The sequence below is a fragment of the Leucoraja erinacea genome, chromosome 5 (assembly GCF_028641065.1).
Source record: "Leucoraja erinacea ecotype New England chromosome 5, Leri_hhj_1, whole genome shotgun sequence".
In the NCBI taxonomy this organism is placed as follows: domain Eukaryota; kingdom Metazoa; phylum Chordata; class Chondrichthyes; order Rajiformes; family Rajidae; genus Leucoraja; species Leucoraja erinaceus.
Genome location: NC_073381.1, coordinates 21,299,623 through 21,318,766, shown reverse-complemented (window position 1 = coordinate 21,318,766; position 19,144 = coordinate 21,299,623). Strand labels below are relative to the sequence as shown.

The following is a 19,144-nucleotide window of genomic DNA, read 5'->3' as shown; positions in this document are numbered from 1 at the left end:
CTTCGTTAAAAATTAAGAGAACTGAAAGAAATTTTCAGTTATTATAGATTTAAGCATTCGGAAACAAATATGAAACAATCTTACTTGGATAACCTGAAATTAAAGCATATAATTAGTTAGTTACCAAATTGTAGCTAATTACAAAATTCAATTACTAGATCTAAACATCTATCCATTTCTTAAGAAAAGATTTACATTTTTAAATAGCCTAAGTGTCCAAATAACATTCACACAAGAATTCACAATATAACATGATATTTAAATCTCATTGTCATGAATTGATAGGCCAAATGGAAGGGATTTAATGTTTAATTCCCGTAAATTAATGGCCATTTAAATCATCTTGCGAGTGGGTTTTTGTGGAACGCGAATGATTGGAACGTTGCGGTTGCGGTGAATTTGAACCCGATATCGGCAGGAAAAAACGCTGCTGGTCCGTATAGGGCCATAATCACATTTTTGCCAAGGACATTTTGATTAAACTCATCCTAAGAAGCAAGTTTATATGTAAAACTAGACTAAGTGGGACCCGTTGGGTCTCAGCATCACACGGGAGGGCTGGTCACCAAGGGGGGGGGGGGGGGGCTTTCTGGTGCGATTGACTGGGTGTTTGCAGGCTGAAGGTACTGGTTTCCAGAGGGCTAATATAGACATTGTGGGCCAAATGGATTCTTGGGTTGGCAGCCAACTGTTGCAACGATTTTAAAAGCCAAGCCATGGCAAACAATTTGGCTGCAGCCACCCGACAACCAAAATTCATTTGTGAACACAAACTTTTTTAAAAAGGCGAGGCGAAACATTGGGTAGCAGCCACCTAACAACCAAAATTCATTTTGTGAACACAATCTTTTTTTTAAAAAGGTGAGGCAAACAATTGGGCAGCAGCCACCTGACAACCAAAATTCATTTTGTGAACACAAACCTTTAAAAAAAGGCGAGGCAAACAATTGGGCAGCAGCCACCTGACAACCAAAATTCATTTTGTGTACACAAACTTTAAATAAAAAGGCAAACAATTTGGCAGCAGCCACATCGAGGGGACTCGCCGTGGAGTAGACGTGTGTTTAGGGTTATTCACAGCTCAGAGAGATGTGACCCTCTTGCTTCCTGGGTCTGGCAGAGACTGATTGAGGCATGACACCTCCGGGTTTTATAGTCCCTCCCCCTCCCCCCTGCCGCCAGCAGGGGCAGCAGAGAAAATGGGGAATTTTTAAAAAACATTAATATCTCTCTGATTTTTCATCGATGGGAAAAATCCTCCCGTCCCAGAAGGCGGATGGGGCTCTGAGCGAGGTGGCCAAAAATGACGGCTGTAGGTGGCGCTGTTCTCTCAGAAATCGCACCACAGTGGGCCAAAAGCAGTCAAGATCAGACTTTTAGTAATATAGATAAACAACTTACCTTATCTTTTGTCCCCTACGTGAGATCTGTCCCGTTGTCAGGGTTGACGGCGTTAGGTCACCTTTTTATTTTACTCCAGCGATTATTTTACTCCAGCGATTAAATTGTCCCGCGATATTTTTTTTAAAGTTCCGAGAACGCAAGTCAGAACGATTTTTCAGCATCAACTGCCAGCCCGAGAAAATATATCTCGGACAGGCAGGAGAAAACTGCATTTTAATCACCCCCCCCCCCCCTCAAAGGTGCAAAAGTCGTGGCAGAACTACAGTGCCGCTGAAGGTAAGTATTGTAACATACCTAAATAGAGGAGTAGAATTGATGGGCTAAATGGCTTAATTCTGCTCCCAGAACCTATAAACTGATGAACATCTTGCTGAACAACTCAATGACTATTATACACAGTAAAGTAGTGTAAAATGAAGTTTGTAAAATGTAAAATGGAGTTTGTAAAATGGAATGTAAAATGGAGTTTGTAAAATGTGTGCAGGATAGTTTTTTGCAGCAATACATAGAGGTACCTACTAGAGGATGGGCAGTGCTGGACCTCCTGTTAGGAAATGAGACGGGACAGGTGGCGGAGGTATGCGTTGGGGAGCACTTCGGGTCCAGTGATCACAATACCATTAGTTTCAATATAATTATGGAGAGGGTCAGAACTGGACCTAGGGTTGAGATTTATGATTGGAGAAAGGCTAACTTTGATGAGATGCGAAATGATTTAAAAGGAGTGAACTGGGACATTTTGTTTTATGGGAAGGATGTAGTAGAGAAATGGAGGACATTTAAAGGCGAATTTTTAAGAGTACAGAATCTTTATGTTCCGTTCGGTTGAAAGGAAACAGTAAAAATTGGAAAGAGCCCTGGTTTTCAAGGGAAATTGGACATCTTGTTCGGAAAAAGAGGGAGATCTACAATAATTATAGGCAGCATGAAGTAAATGAGGTGCTTGAGGAGTATAAGGAATGTAAAAAGAATCTTAAGAAAGAAATTAGAAAAGCTAAAAGAAGATATGAGGTTGCTTTGGCAAGTAAGGTGAAAGTAAATCCAAAGGGTTTCTACAGCTATATTAATAGCAAAAGGATAACGAGGGATATAATTGGTCCATTGGAGAGACAGAGTGGACAGCTATCCACAGAGCCAAAAGAGATGGGGGTGATATTGAACAATGTATTTTCTTCGGTATTCACCGAGGAGAAGGATATTGAATTATGTGAGGTAAGGGAAACTAGTAGAGTAGCTATGGATACTATGAGTTTCAAAGTAAAAGAAGTACTGACACTTTTGAAAAATATAAAAGTGGATAAGTCTCCAGGTCCTGACAGGATATTCCATAGGACATTGAGGGAAGTTAGTGTAGAAATAGCCGGGGCTATGACAGAAATATTTCAAATGTCATTAGAAACGGGAATAGTCCCCGAGGATTGGCGTACTGCGCATGTTGTTCCATTGTTTAAAAAGGGTTCTAAGAGTAAACCTAGCAATTATAGACCTGTTAGTTTGACTTCAGTGGTGCGCAAATTAATGGAAGGTCATGTTTGACTAATCTTCTTGAATTTTTTGAAGAGGTTACTAGGGAAATTGACGAGGGTAAAGCAGTGGATGTTGTCTCTATGGACTTTAGTAAGGCCTTTGACAAGGTTCCTCATGGAAGGTTGGTTAAGAAGGTTCAAATGTTGGGTATAAATGGAGGAGTAGCGAAATGGATTCAACAGTGGCTGAATGGGAGACGTCAGAGGCTAATGGTGGATGGCTGTTTGTCGGGTTGGAGGCAGGTGACTAGTGGGGTGCCTCAGGGATCTGTGTTGGGTCCTTTGTTGTTTGTCATGTACATCAATGATCTGGATGAAGGTGTGGTAAATTGGATTAGTAAATATGCAGATTATACCAAGATAGGGGGTGTTGTGGATAATGAAGAGGATTTCCAAAGTCTACAGAGTGATTTAGGTCATTTGGAAGAATGGGTTGAAAGATGTCAGATGGAGTTTAATGCTGATAAATGTGAGGGCAGGCCAAATCAAAATAGGACGTACATAGTAAATGGTAGGGAATTGAAGAATACAGTTGAACAGAGGGATCTGGGAATAACCGTGCATGGTTCCTTGAAGGTGGAATCTCATATAGATAGGGTGGTAAAGAAAGCTTTTGGTATGCTAGCCTTTATAAATCAGAGCATTATAGAAGCTGGCATGTAATGTTAAAATTGTACAAGGCATTGGTGAGACCAAATCTGGAGTATGGTGTACAATTTTGGTCGCCCAATTATAGGAAGGATGTCAACAAAATAGAGAGAGTGCAGAGGAGATTTACTAGAATGTTGCCTGGGTTTCAACAACTAAGTTACAGAGAAAGGTTGAATAAGTTAGGTCTTTATTCTCTGGAGCGCAGAAGGTTAAGGGGGGGACTTGATAGAGGTCTTTAAAATGATGAGAGGGATAGACAGAGTTGATGTGGACAAGCTTTTCCCTTTGAGAATAGGGAAGATTCAAATAAGAGGACATGACTTCAGAATGAAGGGACAGAAGTTTAGGGGTAACATGAGGGGGAACTTCTTTACTCAGAGAGTGGTAGTGGTGTGGAATGAGCTTCCAGTGGAAGTGGTGGAGGCAGGTTCATTGGTATCATTTAAAAATAAATTGGATAGGCATATGGATGAGAAGGGAATAGGGGTTATGGTATGAATGCAGGCAGGTGGGACTAAGGGAAAATAATTGTTCGGCACAATTTGTTCGGCACGGACTTGTAGGGCCGAGATGGCCTGTTTCAGAGCCGTGCTGTAATTGTTATATGGTTAAATATACAATTACAGCACCTCTCCCCTCTCCCCTCACCCCCCTCTCAACACAAACTCTCTCAATCAGTCCCCCCTCCCCCCCTCTCTGGTCTCTCTCCCCTCCCTCCCCCCTTCCCCACCATCCCTCCCCTAAAACCCCCTCCCCCCCCTCCCCCCCCTACCCCCCCCCCTTTTCCCCCTCCACCCTCCCCCCCCCTCCCCCTCCCTCCCCTCCACACCCCTCTCAGCTCTCCCCTCCCCTCGCTCTCTCCCCTTCACTCTCTCCCTCTCTCTCCCCCCTCTCCTCCCCTCTCTCCCCCCACCTTTCTCCCCTCATCCTCCCCTCCCTCTTCTCCTCCTCCCTCCACCCCCCTATCCCTCTTCAGCCCCCTCTCTCTGTGTCTCTCTCTCCTCTCTCTCTGCCCCCACTCCCTCTACCCCCCCCCGCCCCCTGTCCTCCCCCCCCCCCCCCCCCCCCCCCCCCCCCCCCCCTAGATGTGACTGCGTTGGGGGCTATGCGTCAGTAGATAGGGTGGGTATGGGGTAAAAGGAGCAAATTAATAATATTAATATAATATCAAGGGGGGTAATTAGCGTGAGTGCGGGGGGGGGGGGCGTTGTTAGTGTGTGTGACGCTGCATGCCACCTCCCCCCCCACAACCGCACGTTGGGGGAACAGACCCAACGGGTCTGCACTTGGTCTAGTATGGTTATATGGTTAAAGGCTAACGATAAGGTGCCTACCCTCGTACAGGAATCCTCCCTTGTTTTGCGGCTCTGATCACCTCTTCAAATCGCTGCATGCTCTCTTCAATGGAGCAATTTGTGTTCTTTCTACTGAAGGTTTCAGAGGCCGCTCCAAAAATTGCCACTTCTTTTGCCCCGGCTTCCATCTGAAATTAAATTATTTGCCATTGTTTCACACGTTAAATTACACTTTACTTTGGACTTAGACTTAGAATAGAATAGAATAGAATAGTTTCTTTATTGTCATTGTAACATGAACCATGTACAACGAAATTTAAAAATGTCAGCCAGTCAGTGCACCATTCAAACATTTCTAAAAGCTAACGATACATACAAGATAAAATATTAAAAGATAAACAACTAAAATAAATATCAAGAAAATAGCACGCATAAACACCCAACCCTCCATCCTTCTGTCGATTTCACAGTGTACCACAGTCCCTTAGTATGTATCGCCCCTGCGTTCCTTGGCGGCTACATTTAGTGCTTTTATAGCAGTGGGGTTAAAAACTGTTTTTTAGTCTGTTTTCTCTAGACTTGAGAGATACAGCGTGGAAACAGGCCCTTCGGCCCACGGAGCCCGTGCCGACCAGCGATCACCCCATGCACTTGCACTATGAATAATTTTACAGACACCAATTAACCTACAAACCTACACACCTTGGGAGTGTGGGAGGAAACCAGAGCACCCAGAGAAAACCCACGCTGTGACAGGGAGAATGTACAAACTCCTTACTGACATCTCCTGTAGTCAGAATCAAGCCCTGGTCTCTGGCACTATAAGGCAGCAACTCTACCTTTGCCCACTGTGCCACCCTTTTCTTCAACATTAACATTCAAAACCAACTTCTGGAATAGACTCATAGGGATTCACATTGCAGAAGAAGGTCTTTCACCCCGTGTCTCTGCCAGCTATAAATGAACTCAATTGAAATGAGTTTAATCCCACTTCCAAGCACTTGGCTCAGTCTTGTAGGTAATGGCTCTTCAAAGTTTATGGCTTTAAATGTGATGGGGCATTCTGTCTTCCAGATTTTTGATGCATTCAAAGCACTCCAGTACCTCAGTAAAAGATGCAGCATGGAAACAGGCCCTTTGGCCCACCAAGTACACGCCGACCATCAATCATAATCTCCTGTTATCCCACTTCCTGTACACTCTAAGGACAATTTACAGAGGACAATTAACCTAAAAACACACACATCCTTAGGATGTGGGTGGAAACGAGAGTACCCAGACGAAACGCATGCAGTCACAGGGAGGACATGCAAACACCACACAGAGTACACCCAAGGTCAGAGTCGAACCCAGTCTCTGGAGCTGTGAGGCAGCAGTTCTGCTGGACATGCCTCCCTTATTGAACCAAAATTAACTTTCAACAACTCCTTTCTCATCAGCTACCAGTTACGTCCATAGTCCCTCGTTATTTTCTACTCTGCTTGGGGAAATAATAGTGTTACATTCAGATCAACATAAAATGTACTTACAGCAGCCTGAAATCCATGGAGATTTGGTGTCAATACAGGATAAGATACTTGTGGACACTTCTTTATTCCTTGCATGACTTCTGTGTGATCTGCCAGCTGACGAAAGCAAGTGGGCAAATGATGCAAATATTTAGTGATACGAATATGTTGAATGGAATGGAAAACTTTATTGTCACTTGAAAGTCTTTGCAATATACCGATTGTACACAAATAGCAGCCACCTACGGCACTCACAAAGTTACAAAGCACGCCGGCACTCCCTTTTGTTCTCTCCCCACAGCGGTTCCTCCGCGCCAGGTCCCCATTGCCCTTTGTTCTCCCTCCCTCCCCAATGTCCATTGTTCTCCCCCCTCCCCCACGATGGGCCCTCCATTGTTTGTGAAGTTGGATTAAGTAATGTTATAGTGCATTAAATGTGACCTGCTCAAATTCTTCTCATTGACAAGAGTTATTTAGACAGGCATATGAACAAGTAAGCACATGTCTCATTTTCTGTTCTATTCTACTAAATTTGAACTCCAATAATATACTACATAAGTATCTAATACATAATGAGATAATACACATGAACTGTATTATCTCATTATGTATTAGATACTTATGTACTACATTATTGTACTTCTAATTACAAAAATATATATATTAAAACATTTTTTTTTAATATTTAACATTTAAAAAAAACTAAAAAAACAGGTAAGCAACATAGGGACATGGGTAGGCAGATGGGATTATTTTAAATTGGCATTGTGGGCTGAAGGGCCTGTTCCTGCATGGTACTGTGGTATGTTCTTTATTCTAAGTGTTTGGTTCAAAGTCAGCACCTAGTAACGTGCTTATACATATATATCACTTTATTGTAGATGTGTTTCACTTTTTATTCTTACAAGGAAAGATGTAGATTAGTTACTTTACTTACTAACCAATGTAGTGCTTTATTATTATTATAAGCTCCGCCCACTGCCACACCATTCATATTATCGCAGCCCAACATGTGCTGTTAGTTGGTCCTGCTGCATGGTAGGATTAACATGCTGCAGTGTGTTGTATACGTTACTCAATAAATACTGTTATACCAGATCCGTGAGTATGTGTGATTTACTCAACACTGTCTGAATATTTGAGTGAAGACTCACCAGCGTCCAGCATGTCCTATCTTTCTGCTGACTGGGTAGCACACAACACAAACCTTTCACCGTGCATGTGACAATAAACTAAACGAATAAACTAAACTAGTATCTTAAAATACATCAAATTAATCTTGTCTGTTTAGTTTAAAGTTATTACAGTGTCCTTGATCATTCTCTTCATATTTATTTTTGTCATAGACTGCCTTTTTATTTCTCACTTCATTCACTTCCACCATTAGAAGACCTGCAGAATATTTCTATGAATAAGAATCGATTTCAATATCCTTTTCTGTTCTTTATATTTTCTTATATAAAACTTTAATTTTCTACTGGCCACGACCTATTTTTATTGACAAGGATGATTAGTCACACAAGAGTACTCTTGCCCTTGAAGACTACGCACGTTGGGAATTCTGCCAAGGATTATTTGAACACCTGCCATTTTTAACAGCAGTTTTATCACTTAATAATTCTGTCTAGCCACAGTGATCAATTTCTTCCCAGGTTCCAAAGTCAACAACATCTTGCTTTAAAGCCCTTGTTCACGGTGTACTCTCTGACTTTCAAACATGGATGTTACCCCACATGCATATTATGACAAAGGAGGAGGCCATTTGTCCAATCTAGTCTCTGCATGCTCCCAATGGATTAATCCCACCAGTTTATTCAACTGTTTTAGTTTTATTATGTTACCTATTGACTATTGTGTTTACTGACCTGTCAAGTTGCTGCAAATAATATAATTATTCCGTTTCTGTACATATGACAATTAAACACTTTTGACTCTCGACTCCTGTAGCCATGCAACTTATTGTCTTTCACTTGGCTTGCAACTTGCATTTTTAATTCCCTGCTATCTTTGGGATGCGGGAGGAAACCCAATAACAGGAAGAACACGCAAACTCCACAGAGACAGCAGCCGAGGTCAGAATCAAACCTGGCTTCTTGGATCTAGGAGTCAGTGGCACTGACAGCTGTCCTCCACAACACCCCATCCCAGTCACTTTATAATGACTATCAGCTAAAATCTCTTTCAGACTGTGAACGGGTCTTGGCTCAGCAAAGAAAGTAGCTTGTCATCTTGTCGCTTCAAAAATATATATAATGTTCCAGATGTTGACAGACTAGATATTCATCACCTTACAAAAATTAATTCTCGGATTTCTTCTCATCTATTTTTAAATTAAAGACTTTAGCTGAACTACTTTATCACTGCTCTTTAATTTGTCTCCTTGCTTCCAAGATGCAAAATCATCTCTCATCCCCATTCTTGAGAAACACACATCTTTATCACTACAACAACATATGGTGCACTCACATAGTCTATTCATCAACACTATCCAGACAGTGGTTACTAGTTGTAGACTCTCTCGGTATATTTCCCCTTTATAATGCTGCCACAAGTCTTTTATCAACCTGCTAAACACACAAGGGAGTCGTGTTCAGTGTCAATAACAGGGTTGCGATGTTAAGTGTGAATAACCACCATCACCACGCCCCCACCCCCCCAAAGTTCCCATTACAAAGCCCATCTGGCTTTAATCATAGTGAAACACAGCTCTCAGGAAACAGCTTCATTGGAGGTTTTTCTATTGGCTTCGATTGCCTGTCATGAGAAAAAAAGTCCGAGTTGATCGCTCCGTCATGCGATCTCCTCTTGTTGTTGGCTGGTACATTTTGCACATCTTCACTCTGTTAAATTCTTGAACTGTAGATCTATGTCAGCCAATTAAGTCAATGATTAGTAAATTATTTGGTGCGGAGTTTAGGAGCGAAACTCTTTGAAAACATGTGCAAAGGATTTTGACATTGTTACTTAATAATTAAGTATACCAACTTGCTAACCCAATACATTTTGAAATTTTAAATGCAATTAAACTCATATTACTAGGATGAGGTGTGGAGGTCAAATGTATTTTCATTAAACTTTCCTTATAGTTAAATGTAAAAAGAAATCCATTCGCAAGTATCGCGGGTATTGCTTCTCGTTTAGGAAAATACGCGTTTGCCTTTGTGTGCAGTGCGAGGATTCCAAACCCACAAGAAAAAAAAATCACTTTAATATTTAGAAAATAATAAATAAGAAAAATTGAATGGTGTTGAAATCTTATACACTTGATGTGAACTGAAACAGATGATTCAGAATCCTTCCAAAACGTGTGAAATGTTTGTGTGAGCACCAATATGTTTCTTGTTAAGCCACGGGCTAAAATAAATCACAGATCAGTTCACATGCAATTTCCCTTTTCATGTACAATTTATAAATACAGTAAAATGTAAACATTATGGCAAGGAAAGAGAATGTGGTAGAACTGAGTGAGAAATGTGAAAACAACTCAGAGGTAGATTGATGGTTAAAATGGCATTCATTAAATGGCGTACACTTTGTAAACCTACAGGAAACTCTCCTGAACATTTCCTCCAACCTAGTTAAGGTCATTCATTGTCCCAATGGATAGAATTTGTAATTAGGTTTTATTTGCTGCAAAGCTTGTACATGTTGGTGTAATAAAGGCCACAGTAACACTCTGAGATTCCGGCACCTATAGCACTTGGGTGGTGCTGAACTGGCTGTTTCTCCAAACTGTTGGATGTTACTCCCATTAATGCCCAAACACACCATTTTATTTTACTCTTTTTAACTTTGCACTATAGTATAATACATTTTCCAGTGGACCCAGTCAGTTTTAAAGGGTGTGGGAAATATACCCTGGGACCCCATTTCTTGCTACATACCCACCCACGTTCCTGACTGTTAGTGTTTCCGACACCAAGCCCAGCTCCTGCCGCACACCTGGATCCCCGTCGCAGCTGCTAATATAAGCCGGCTATCACAGTCTGATGATGGCCATTGCGTTAGTGAGGCCACTGTACTCCACTGAACTTAATTCCATTTCCTTCCTTGTCAGCCCACAGGAGCAGAGATGTGGGATGTTTAATAAATGGATCCCCACTCCCTGGCGCCTCTCTGCTTGGTTCTAGCTCTGACATCAACCAACAGTTCTGTCAGAGAGGGGTCTCAACCCAAAATGTCACTCATGCATGTTCTGCAGGATGCGGCCTGACCTGCTGAGTTACTCCAGCATTTTGTGTCCCTTTTGTAAACCAACCAGAACAGTCCTGTCTTAGAACAAATATCTCCCTGGTCAATGGAAAATTGTCTTTCCCTAAAGCAGTATTTTAGCCCACTGAGTCTATACCAGTTCATAGAACAACCCCATCCCCCACAAAATGTCCCTGTAAGCTATTACATTGATTGAAAGATGTGCATGGAAACAGGCCCTTCAGCCAACTGTGCTACCCTTAGGACTCTCAGACAAAGGAATCGTTTCAAACTTGGAGACAACAGTAAGCTACCTGAAGATATAGAATTTGAAATTGAATCCAGAAGACTGTGACATGTCCAGATAGAAGATAAAGTACTATTGATGAGGTTTACATTGAGGCCTCATGAAAAAAGCCACAGACAAATGGGTCAGAGTCACATGACATTTCACTGCACATACAAATACTTCCCACGTTAATGTGCTACTGTTAAGGTGTACAAATGGTGCAAATTTATTTGATGCTAATTTGAGCAACTAGTTTTGAATTTGTGATGCAAGTATGTAAGCAGGTTAAACGCAGCATACGCTGATGTCTTGTGGTCCTATATAACAAGAGGGTAATGGTAATATTTTATGTTAATGTAAAATACGTGACAAGTCGGAGATACATTTTATATTTCTCCCAATTATAAAATCCATTAAGGAGCTGTTCCACTGCGGTGACTTAATTGGCGAGTTTAGAAGAGTTTGCCCTCGACTCATACTCGCAGCATGGTCGACACAAGGTCCTAGGAGGTCTTTGTAACTCTCGTTCATGCTCGAGAGTAGTCTCCGCGTACTCAAGACCTCAGCTAGGTTGCGACATATTTTTCAACATGCTGAAAAATGCCCGCGAGTATAAAAAGGTCACCATGGGGAAAAAAATAAATCGATTTTTTTTTACTCGTAGGTTTAGTCTAAGTAGGTCGGCATGTTATTCGTAGGTAATCGAGGGTAGTCGAAGGTGTTCGGAGGTAGTCGAAGGTAGTCTTCAACATAGTCGAAGGGAGGTGGAAGGAGATCGAAGGAGGTCGACTTCACTCTCTACTATTCGGTGTCCAATTTCCCGAAGCTAGTCGAAGCTAGTCTTCAACATAGTCGAAGGAAGTCGAAGGAGGTTTTCAACATGACACTTTTTCAAACTCTCCTAAACTCTTCTGAACTCACCAATTAGGTCGCCGTAGTGGGACAGCCCCTTGAGGCTGCTGACTCATCAATCAGCACAACATCAAAATCATCGACTGAGAGGCCAAACCAATTTTCAGCTGAGTCACCCTTAGATTCTGAGGAATCCATGCACTATTTGCACAAAGGTAATGCAGCCTTATTCTGGAATCACAATGTTAGATTTACTCAAGAAGGCCCAGATAGCAGACAATTCTGAGAGCTACACAGAAGGCAGCACATTTTTTAATACGTATGAGTTTATTTTTCTATTGATAAAGCTGTACTTGAATATAAAGAGTTATTTTTCTATTTAGTGTTTGGTAGCTTAGTCTTTGTTCTTAAATCATTGAACTAAGTCAATTTCAACTTTAGTTCCAGCAAAATTATTTCTGACTCAAATCTACTCCCAACTGAGAAAAATACACCAACATGTATAAACCTTTTCTTGCAAAGCATTTTACAGTTATCCCGCAGCCAGATGTATATTTCAACATACCTGGGGCACCCATTTTGAAGATACAAAGCTGGTGGCTTCAATAACCGGTAATCCCGTCTCCGACAGAAGGTTGATAAATTTAATTTTCATTTCCGTTGGTACAATCACCTGAAAACAATTCATTCATCTATTGTAAAACATCGAGACTCATCAAATGTTCGTCAGCTATGAATGCCACAAATAGTGGGTCATTGATCATTTGTGAGGCAGCAAAAGAAGATCATATCGAATGGAAATAGTGGTAAAGGGATACTACATCCCATTGGGATCTTGACATGGTACAATAACACACCAGAGATAATTAGATCAGGACTACTTGAATTTTTTCCCCAAAATAAATGGATATGTTTTCCTTCACGGATATAACAGTGTTTATGACAATCGATTACATTGCAAGATTGCAAGAGAGACAATCGAAACAGGCCCATCGGTCCACTGAGTCCATACCAACCATCTGATCGCCCATTTACAAGAGTTCTATGTTATCCCATTATCCCTTCCACTCCCTTCTCACTGGGGGTGTTTACAGAGGTCAATTAACCTACAAATCCGCATATCATTGGAATATGGAAGGAAACCGGAGCACCTGGAGGAAACCCACCTGGTCACAGATAGAACACCACACAGACAGCACCCGAGATCAGGATTGAAGCCAGGCCAGGTCCCTGATGCTGTGAGGCAGTGGCTCTACCAGCTGCTCCACTGTGCCACCCCTGCCTGGAATGTATCCATTTTTTTTTTAGGAGTTGGCAATATTACCCATCCTCATTTGGCTATAGGACGTGGTGTTCAGCCATCTTTCTTCAACCACTGCAGTCCTTCTGCAGTATTCAGGTACCCCCACAGAATAAAGTTGGAGAAACTCAGCGGGTGCAGCAGCGTCTATGGAGCGAAGGAAATAGGCAACGTTTCAGGCCAAAACCCTTCTTCAGACCTTCGATTCTCCAGCATCTGCAGTTCCTTCTTAAACCCCCACAGAATAGTTGGGTAGATAGGTCCAAGGGTTCAGACCAAGATGCATCAGATGATGGAATATCTCAACTTTTGCCCACAAGTTCATGGTTATAACTGTTAATCTGTCAGAGAAAATCTGTCAGAGAAAATCTTGGTCTCCGAGTCTCATTGTGGTGCCTCCATGCCCACGTTGGTTTTACAAACATTCTCACCAGTGTGTAGCTAAGGCCAATTGGTGCGCCTCATCTTGGAGTTGTTATTGAGTTCTTGTGGCTGGATCTTCTCGTGAGGCTGCTGGCGAGTTGCCAGCGCTGACAGGCTGTACGCAAAACCAACGCGGGCGTGATGGCGCCACATCAGGCCATATCCATTCAGGCATCAAGAATCAGATTTAAAACATTTTTCTTATTCCAATATAAAATAGGCCCAAAATACAGGACACAGTTTAGATAATCAGTCGGTACACAAAAATGCTGGAGAAACTCAGCGGGTGCAGCCGCATCTATGGAGCGAAGGAAATAGGCGACGTTTCGGGCCAAAACCCTTCTTCAGGCTGATGGGGGGTGGGGGGGAGAAGGAAGGAAAAAGGGAGGAGGAGGAGCCCGAGGGCGGGGGAATGGGAGGAGACAGCTCAAGGGTTAAGGAAGGGGAGGAGAAAGCAAGGGCTAGCAAAATTGGGAGAATTCAATGTTCACGCAAGCAACCCAGGCGGAATATGAGGTGCTGTTCCTCCAATTTCCGGTGTTGCTCACTCTGGCAATGGAGGAGACCCAGGACAGAGAGGTCGGATTGGGAATGGGAGGGGGAGTTGAAGTGCTGAGCCACTGGGAGTTCAGGTAGGTTATTGCGGACTGAGCGGAGGTGTTCGGCGAAACGATCGCCCAACCTCCGCTTAGTCTCCCCGATGTAAATCAGCTGACATCTAGAGCAGCGGATGCAGTAGATGAGGTTGGAGGAGATACAGGTGAACCTTTGTCGCACCTGGAACGACTGTTTGGGTCCTTGAATGGAGTCAAGGGGGGAGGTGAAGGGACAGGTGTTGCATTTCTTGCGGTTGCAACGGAAAGTGCCCGGGGCGGGGGTGGTACGGGAGGGAAGGGAAAAATTGACAAGGGAGTTGCGGAGGGAGCGGTCTTTGCGGAAGGCAGACATAGGGGGAGATGGGAAGAGGTGGCGAGTGGTGGGGTCACGTTGGAGATGGCGGAAATGGTGGAGGATTATTTGTTGTATTTGCCGGCTGGTAGGGTGAAAGGTGAGGACTAGGGGAACTCTGCCCTTGTTGCGAGTGCGGGGATGGGGAGAGAGAGCAGTGTTGCGGGGTATGGATGAGACCCTGGTGCGAACCTCATCTATGGTGGCGGAGGGGAATCCCCGTTCCCTGAAGAACGAGGACATTTCCGATGCCCTGGTGTGAAACGTCTCATCCTGGGAACAGATGCGGCGTAGGCGGAGGAATTGGGAGTAGGGGATGGAGTCTTTACAGGGGGCAGGGTGAGAAGACATGTAGTCCAGATAGCCATGTGAGTCAGTGGGTTTGTAGTGTATGTCGGTCAGAAGTCTGTCCCCTGCGATGGAGATGGTGAGGTCAAGGAATGGTAGGGAAGTGTCGGAAATGGTCCAGGTGCATTGGAGTGCCGGATGGAAGTTGGTGGTGAAGTGGATGAAGTCAGTCAGTTGTGGGTGGGTGCAGGAGGTAGCCCCAAAGCAGTCGTCAACGTTGTCCCCTGCGATGGAGATGGTGGGGACACAATAAAACTCAAGGGAAAATTTCTGTTTGCAATCGGGAATTAAGTTAATTACGTAAATAACTTGGTAGAGTTCCTGGTAGAAAATCAGCAGATAATCAGTCTGCTGATTTTCTACCAGGAACTCTACCAAGTTATTTACGTAATTAACGTAATTCCCGATTGCAAACAGAAATTTTCCCTTGAGTTTTATTTTTTCCTTTTCTGATGAATCTTTTCTGTGTTTTGCACTGTACTACCATCATCAGATCTTAGAACAGAACACAGAACAGTACAGCACTGGAACATGCCCTTCAGCCCATAATGTCAGTGTCGTACATGATGCCCAGTTAATCTGATCTCATCTTCCTGCACATGATCCATATCCCTCCATTCACTGCATATCCACTGGCCTATCTAAAAGCCGCTTAAACTCCTGTATTGTCTATGCCCACACCACTGTCCCTGGCAACATGCACCAGGCTCCCACCACTAAAAAAAAAAACTTGTCCTGCACATCTCCTTTAAACTTTGTCCCACTCACCTTAAAGCTATGCCGTCTAGCTGTCTACCTTGTCTACACCTCTTTTATATACTTCTATAAGGTCTCATTACAGTCCATCAATAAGGACCTGAAGGATCAAACCAATATGGGAGATCCATTCAAGTTGATGCATGTCAGTTAGTTAGTTTGATCTGAACTCCATTTACCATACTCAGTTCTGCAATCCTCACCATCCCAAAGACAATCCTAGAAAATGTCAGTATTGAAATAACAATATTATTACTGTGAAGGGAAAGACATATAAAATACAAAATCACGTCGACAGCTTGATACAGACACAGCCAGTTGACCAAGATCAAACTCAAAGCAATCAATAATTTTGAGGAATTAAACATACCTTTTCATTCTGTAGGCCATCTCTTGGTCCAACTTCTACAATTTTTACAAATTGGGGAAGGGCTGGGGCGACATTGTTCTGGAATTTAAAAACAAAAGATGCTAAACCATAGGATAAAGTAAAGTTCAGACCTTTTTGGACTACAGTGAACGAGCAAAGATTGAGGGACAATTTTCCTGGGACATCCGGTGGAGCACGTTGCAAATATAGTTCTATTATCTCAAGACCGAAGGTAATGACAATTGCATGGCTGCTAATGCTATGAATGAAAATACAATTAAGATTTCAATTATGTAGAAATACTTTGCTTTCGCCTCACAACGAGACTGTATACACAGAACATGCATAGAACAGCACAGCACAAGAACAGGCTCCTGGGCCTACAAGTCAATGCAAACATGAAGCCAGATAAATGAATCTCCTCTGCCTACATATGATCTATATCCCTCCATTCCCAGCAAATCTAAATGCCTATTCAAAAACCTCTTAAATGCCACTATCATATATGTCTCCTAGCAGAGTATTCCAGCCACCCACCATTCCCTCCCTGTATAAAAGAACTTGCCTGTATGTCACCTTTAAACTTTAACCCTCTTAACGTAAAGTTATGCACTTGAGTCTTTGACATTTCCACAAAAAGGTTCTGACTGGCTACCATATATATGCCTCTCATAATGTTATATACTTCTATCAGATCTCCCCTCAACCTCTGCCATTCTAGAGAAAACAATTCAAGTTTGTCCAACCTCATCTTGTAGCTAAAGCCCCAAATCTAGGTTTCATTCTATACACTCCACAATTCCTTAACTTCATTCCTGTAATGGGATGACCAAAACTGCATACAATACTCCAAATATGGCCTAACCCATGTCTCATACAGATGCATCATAACATCCAGACCCTTGCACTCAATGCCCCGATTGATGAAAACAGGCATACCATATGATTTCTTTACCACTCTATCTATTTGTGTTGCTACTTTCAGGGAGTTATGGACCTAACCCTAGCTTGGACCCCAAGATCCCTCTGCAGATGAATGCTGTGAGGGTCGTGCCATTAACCATTTCTCTTTCCCTTACATTCAACCTCCCAAAAGCGCAACACCTCACACTTGCTTGGATAACACGCCATTGTGCCATTACTCTGCCCATTTTTTGAGTTGATTTATATTCCACTATATATTTTGACAGCCTTCCTCTCTGTCTGCAACTCAAGTAACCTTGCTGTCAGCTGCAAACTTAACAAACTAGCCTATTTACATGCCCAAAGGTAGACAAAAATGCTGGAGGAACTCAGCGGGTGAGGCAGCTTCAATGGAGAGAAGAAATAGGTGACGTTTCAGGTCGACATCTTTCTTCAGACTGAGTAGGCTTGTGGGAGAGCTGGGAAGGGGGAGGGGAAGGAGGAAGAAAGCAAGGACTATCTGAAATTAGACAAGTCAATGTTCATACCGCTGGGGTGTAAACTACCTAAGCGAAATATGAGGTGCTGTTCCTACAATTTGCGCTGGGCCTCACTCTGGCAATGGAGGAGGCCCAGGACAGAAATGCCAGATATGGAATGGGAGGGAGAGTTGAAGTACTGAGCCACCGGGAGATCAGGTTGCTTAGTGCGAACTGAGCAGAGATGTGGGGCGAAGCTTTCGCTGAGCCTGAGCTTGGTCTTGCCGATGTAGAGAGGTTGACACCTGGAACTTATCTACATGCCCAAGTCATTAATATACATCACCAACAACAGAGATCCCAGCACTGATCCCTGCAGAACTCACTGGCCATTAGACCTCCAACCAGAATAATGCCCTTCCACCACAATCCTCTTTCTTTCTACGAGTATCCAGGTTTTAATCTGAATGACTAAGCCTGAAACCCTTGTTACTGTTAAACCTGAAATCAGAAGTAGTTATTTATAACCATTTGTATTTCAAAACAAAAATAACCAACCGAACCTTCTTGGTCAATTTGGTTCCTGTGGAAATTGTACTAATGTTACGTGTCTAATTTTCCTTCTATAATCCCATCCTCATGAATCTATGGTGAGTCATCACTTCCTGTTAGAATAAACATCAATATGTTCCCAATATAAAATGCTCCATCCACTTTGCAGCAAGAAAATAGCTCTGATGAGCAAAGTAGCTCATCTAGTCTCTATTAGAATAGGCATCTAAGCTCTAACTCCTACCCTCCCACCATCACTACCACCACACATATACACACACCGTGTGGGTGGATCACTACATAAAGTTTCGGTCTGAGATACTGTTGCTGCGATCAAGAAATAGTTGCAGGAGAGGAGATGGTTAACTGGAGGCAGGCAAAGGCCAGAGCAACCTACCTGCTGTCCTAATGACAAGAGCTCCCCGGTGGAGATCCAGTCTACGTCCAGGCCGGCGCTCAGACATTCCTTGACGGAGGCGGGTAGGTTGCCCATGGACTAGGGGCTTCACGGCCCTTCTCTTCCGTTAATGCGACTGACTCGAGCAAAAAGGGGGGTCAAATGTCGCCCCGAGCCGGATAACGGGACGATGGTCTATCCGCTTGCAGGAGCGTCTGCCCACCGGCACAGGTGCTGAAGAAACACAGAGTGCCGCCCAGTCTGGATGTAGTGCGTTCATAACCCGGACGCGAACAGCACTGTCATCTTTCCCCGGGCCGTCTACCAGCAAGGTACCTAAATATTCTCTGCACATCGGATTGTATTTAAATATTTACTCAATCTAGCGGCACGGAGAGTCAGTCCAGCGCAAAACCTGACTATTTTCAGTGCAGCGGCCCTGGTACAAACGCGATAGTTGCGTTCCTAAGAAACCCCGCATTAGAAAATCGCATCATTCAATCAAGACAATCGAGTGAGTTTCGTTGTCAATATACCGGCAGCGGAACAATGAAATTATTAGCTGTTGCAGCTTAAAAGACCCGTAAGCACAATAACACGCAGATAAATACATAATAAACACATTATTTAATCACCATACTATTAACTAACCATAATAGTGCAAAAAACCTAAGTCCATATTGCAACTAAAGACACAGTCCATAGAATGTCATTGTTGTTTGGTGTTCAAGAGTCTGATAGTTGCTGGGAAGAAGCTGTTCTTGAACCTAGAGGTCACAGTTTTCAGACTCCTGTACCTTCTTCTTTGAGGGTTGGAGAGCTTCTTTAAAGTAGGCATATACCATGACGAGATTTCGCAGTGGAGCAGTCAAAATGTAGAAACAAGGATCTGTAGATGCTGGACAGCAGGAGGAATCATAGAGGGGGAGCAGTGAGGGAGGGGTCTCGCAGA

The 19,144-nt window shown here is 43.1% G+C and overlaps 1 protein-coding gene and 1 long non-coding RNA gene across 3 annotated transcripts in view; one reads left to right on the top strand and one right to left on the bottom strand.

Moving 5' to 3' along the window:
• The window catches only part of hmgcll1 (3-hydroxymethyl-3-methylglutaryl-CoA lyase-like 1), an 86,617-nt gene extending 68,288 nt beyond the window's left edge, over positions 1-18,329 (bottom strand). The window contains exons 1-5 of the mRNA XM_055635221.1: positions 18,193-18,329; positions 15,862-15,939; positions 12,282-12,389; positions 6,406-6,501; positions 4,916-5,064 (exon numbers count right to left, since the gene is read on the bottom strand). Of these exons, the coding sequence (XP_055491196.1) occupies positions 4,916-5,064; positions 6,406-6,501; positions 12,282-12,389; positions 15,862-15,939; positions 18,193-18,288 (527 nt within the window). The 5' untranslated portion in view covers positions 18,289-18,329. The remainder of the gene's footprint in view (positions 1-4,915; positions 5,065-6,405; positions 6,502-12,281; positions 12,390-15,861; positions 15,940-18,192) is intronic.
• Positions 18,330-18,395: 66 nt separating this feature from the next.
• LOC129697028 (uncharacterized) overlaps positions 18,396-19,144 on the top strand; it is a 38,397-nt gene continuing 37,648 nt past the window's right edge. For both annotated transcript variants that reach the window (XR_008723436.1, XR_008723437.1), the window contains exon 1: positions 18,396-18,524. This is a non-coding gene — a long non-coding RNA (uncharacterized LOC129697028). The remainder of the gene's footprint in view (positions 18,525-19,144) is intronic.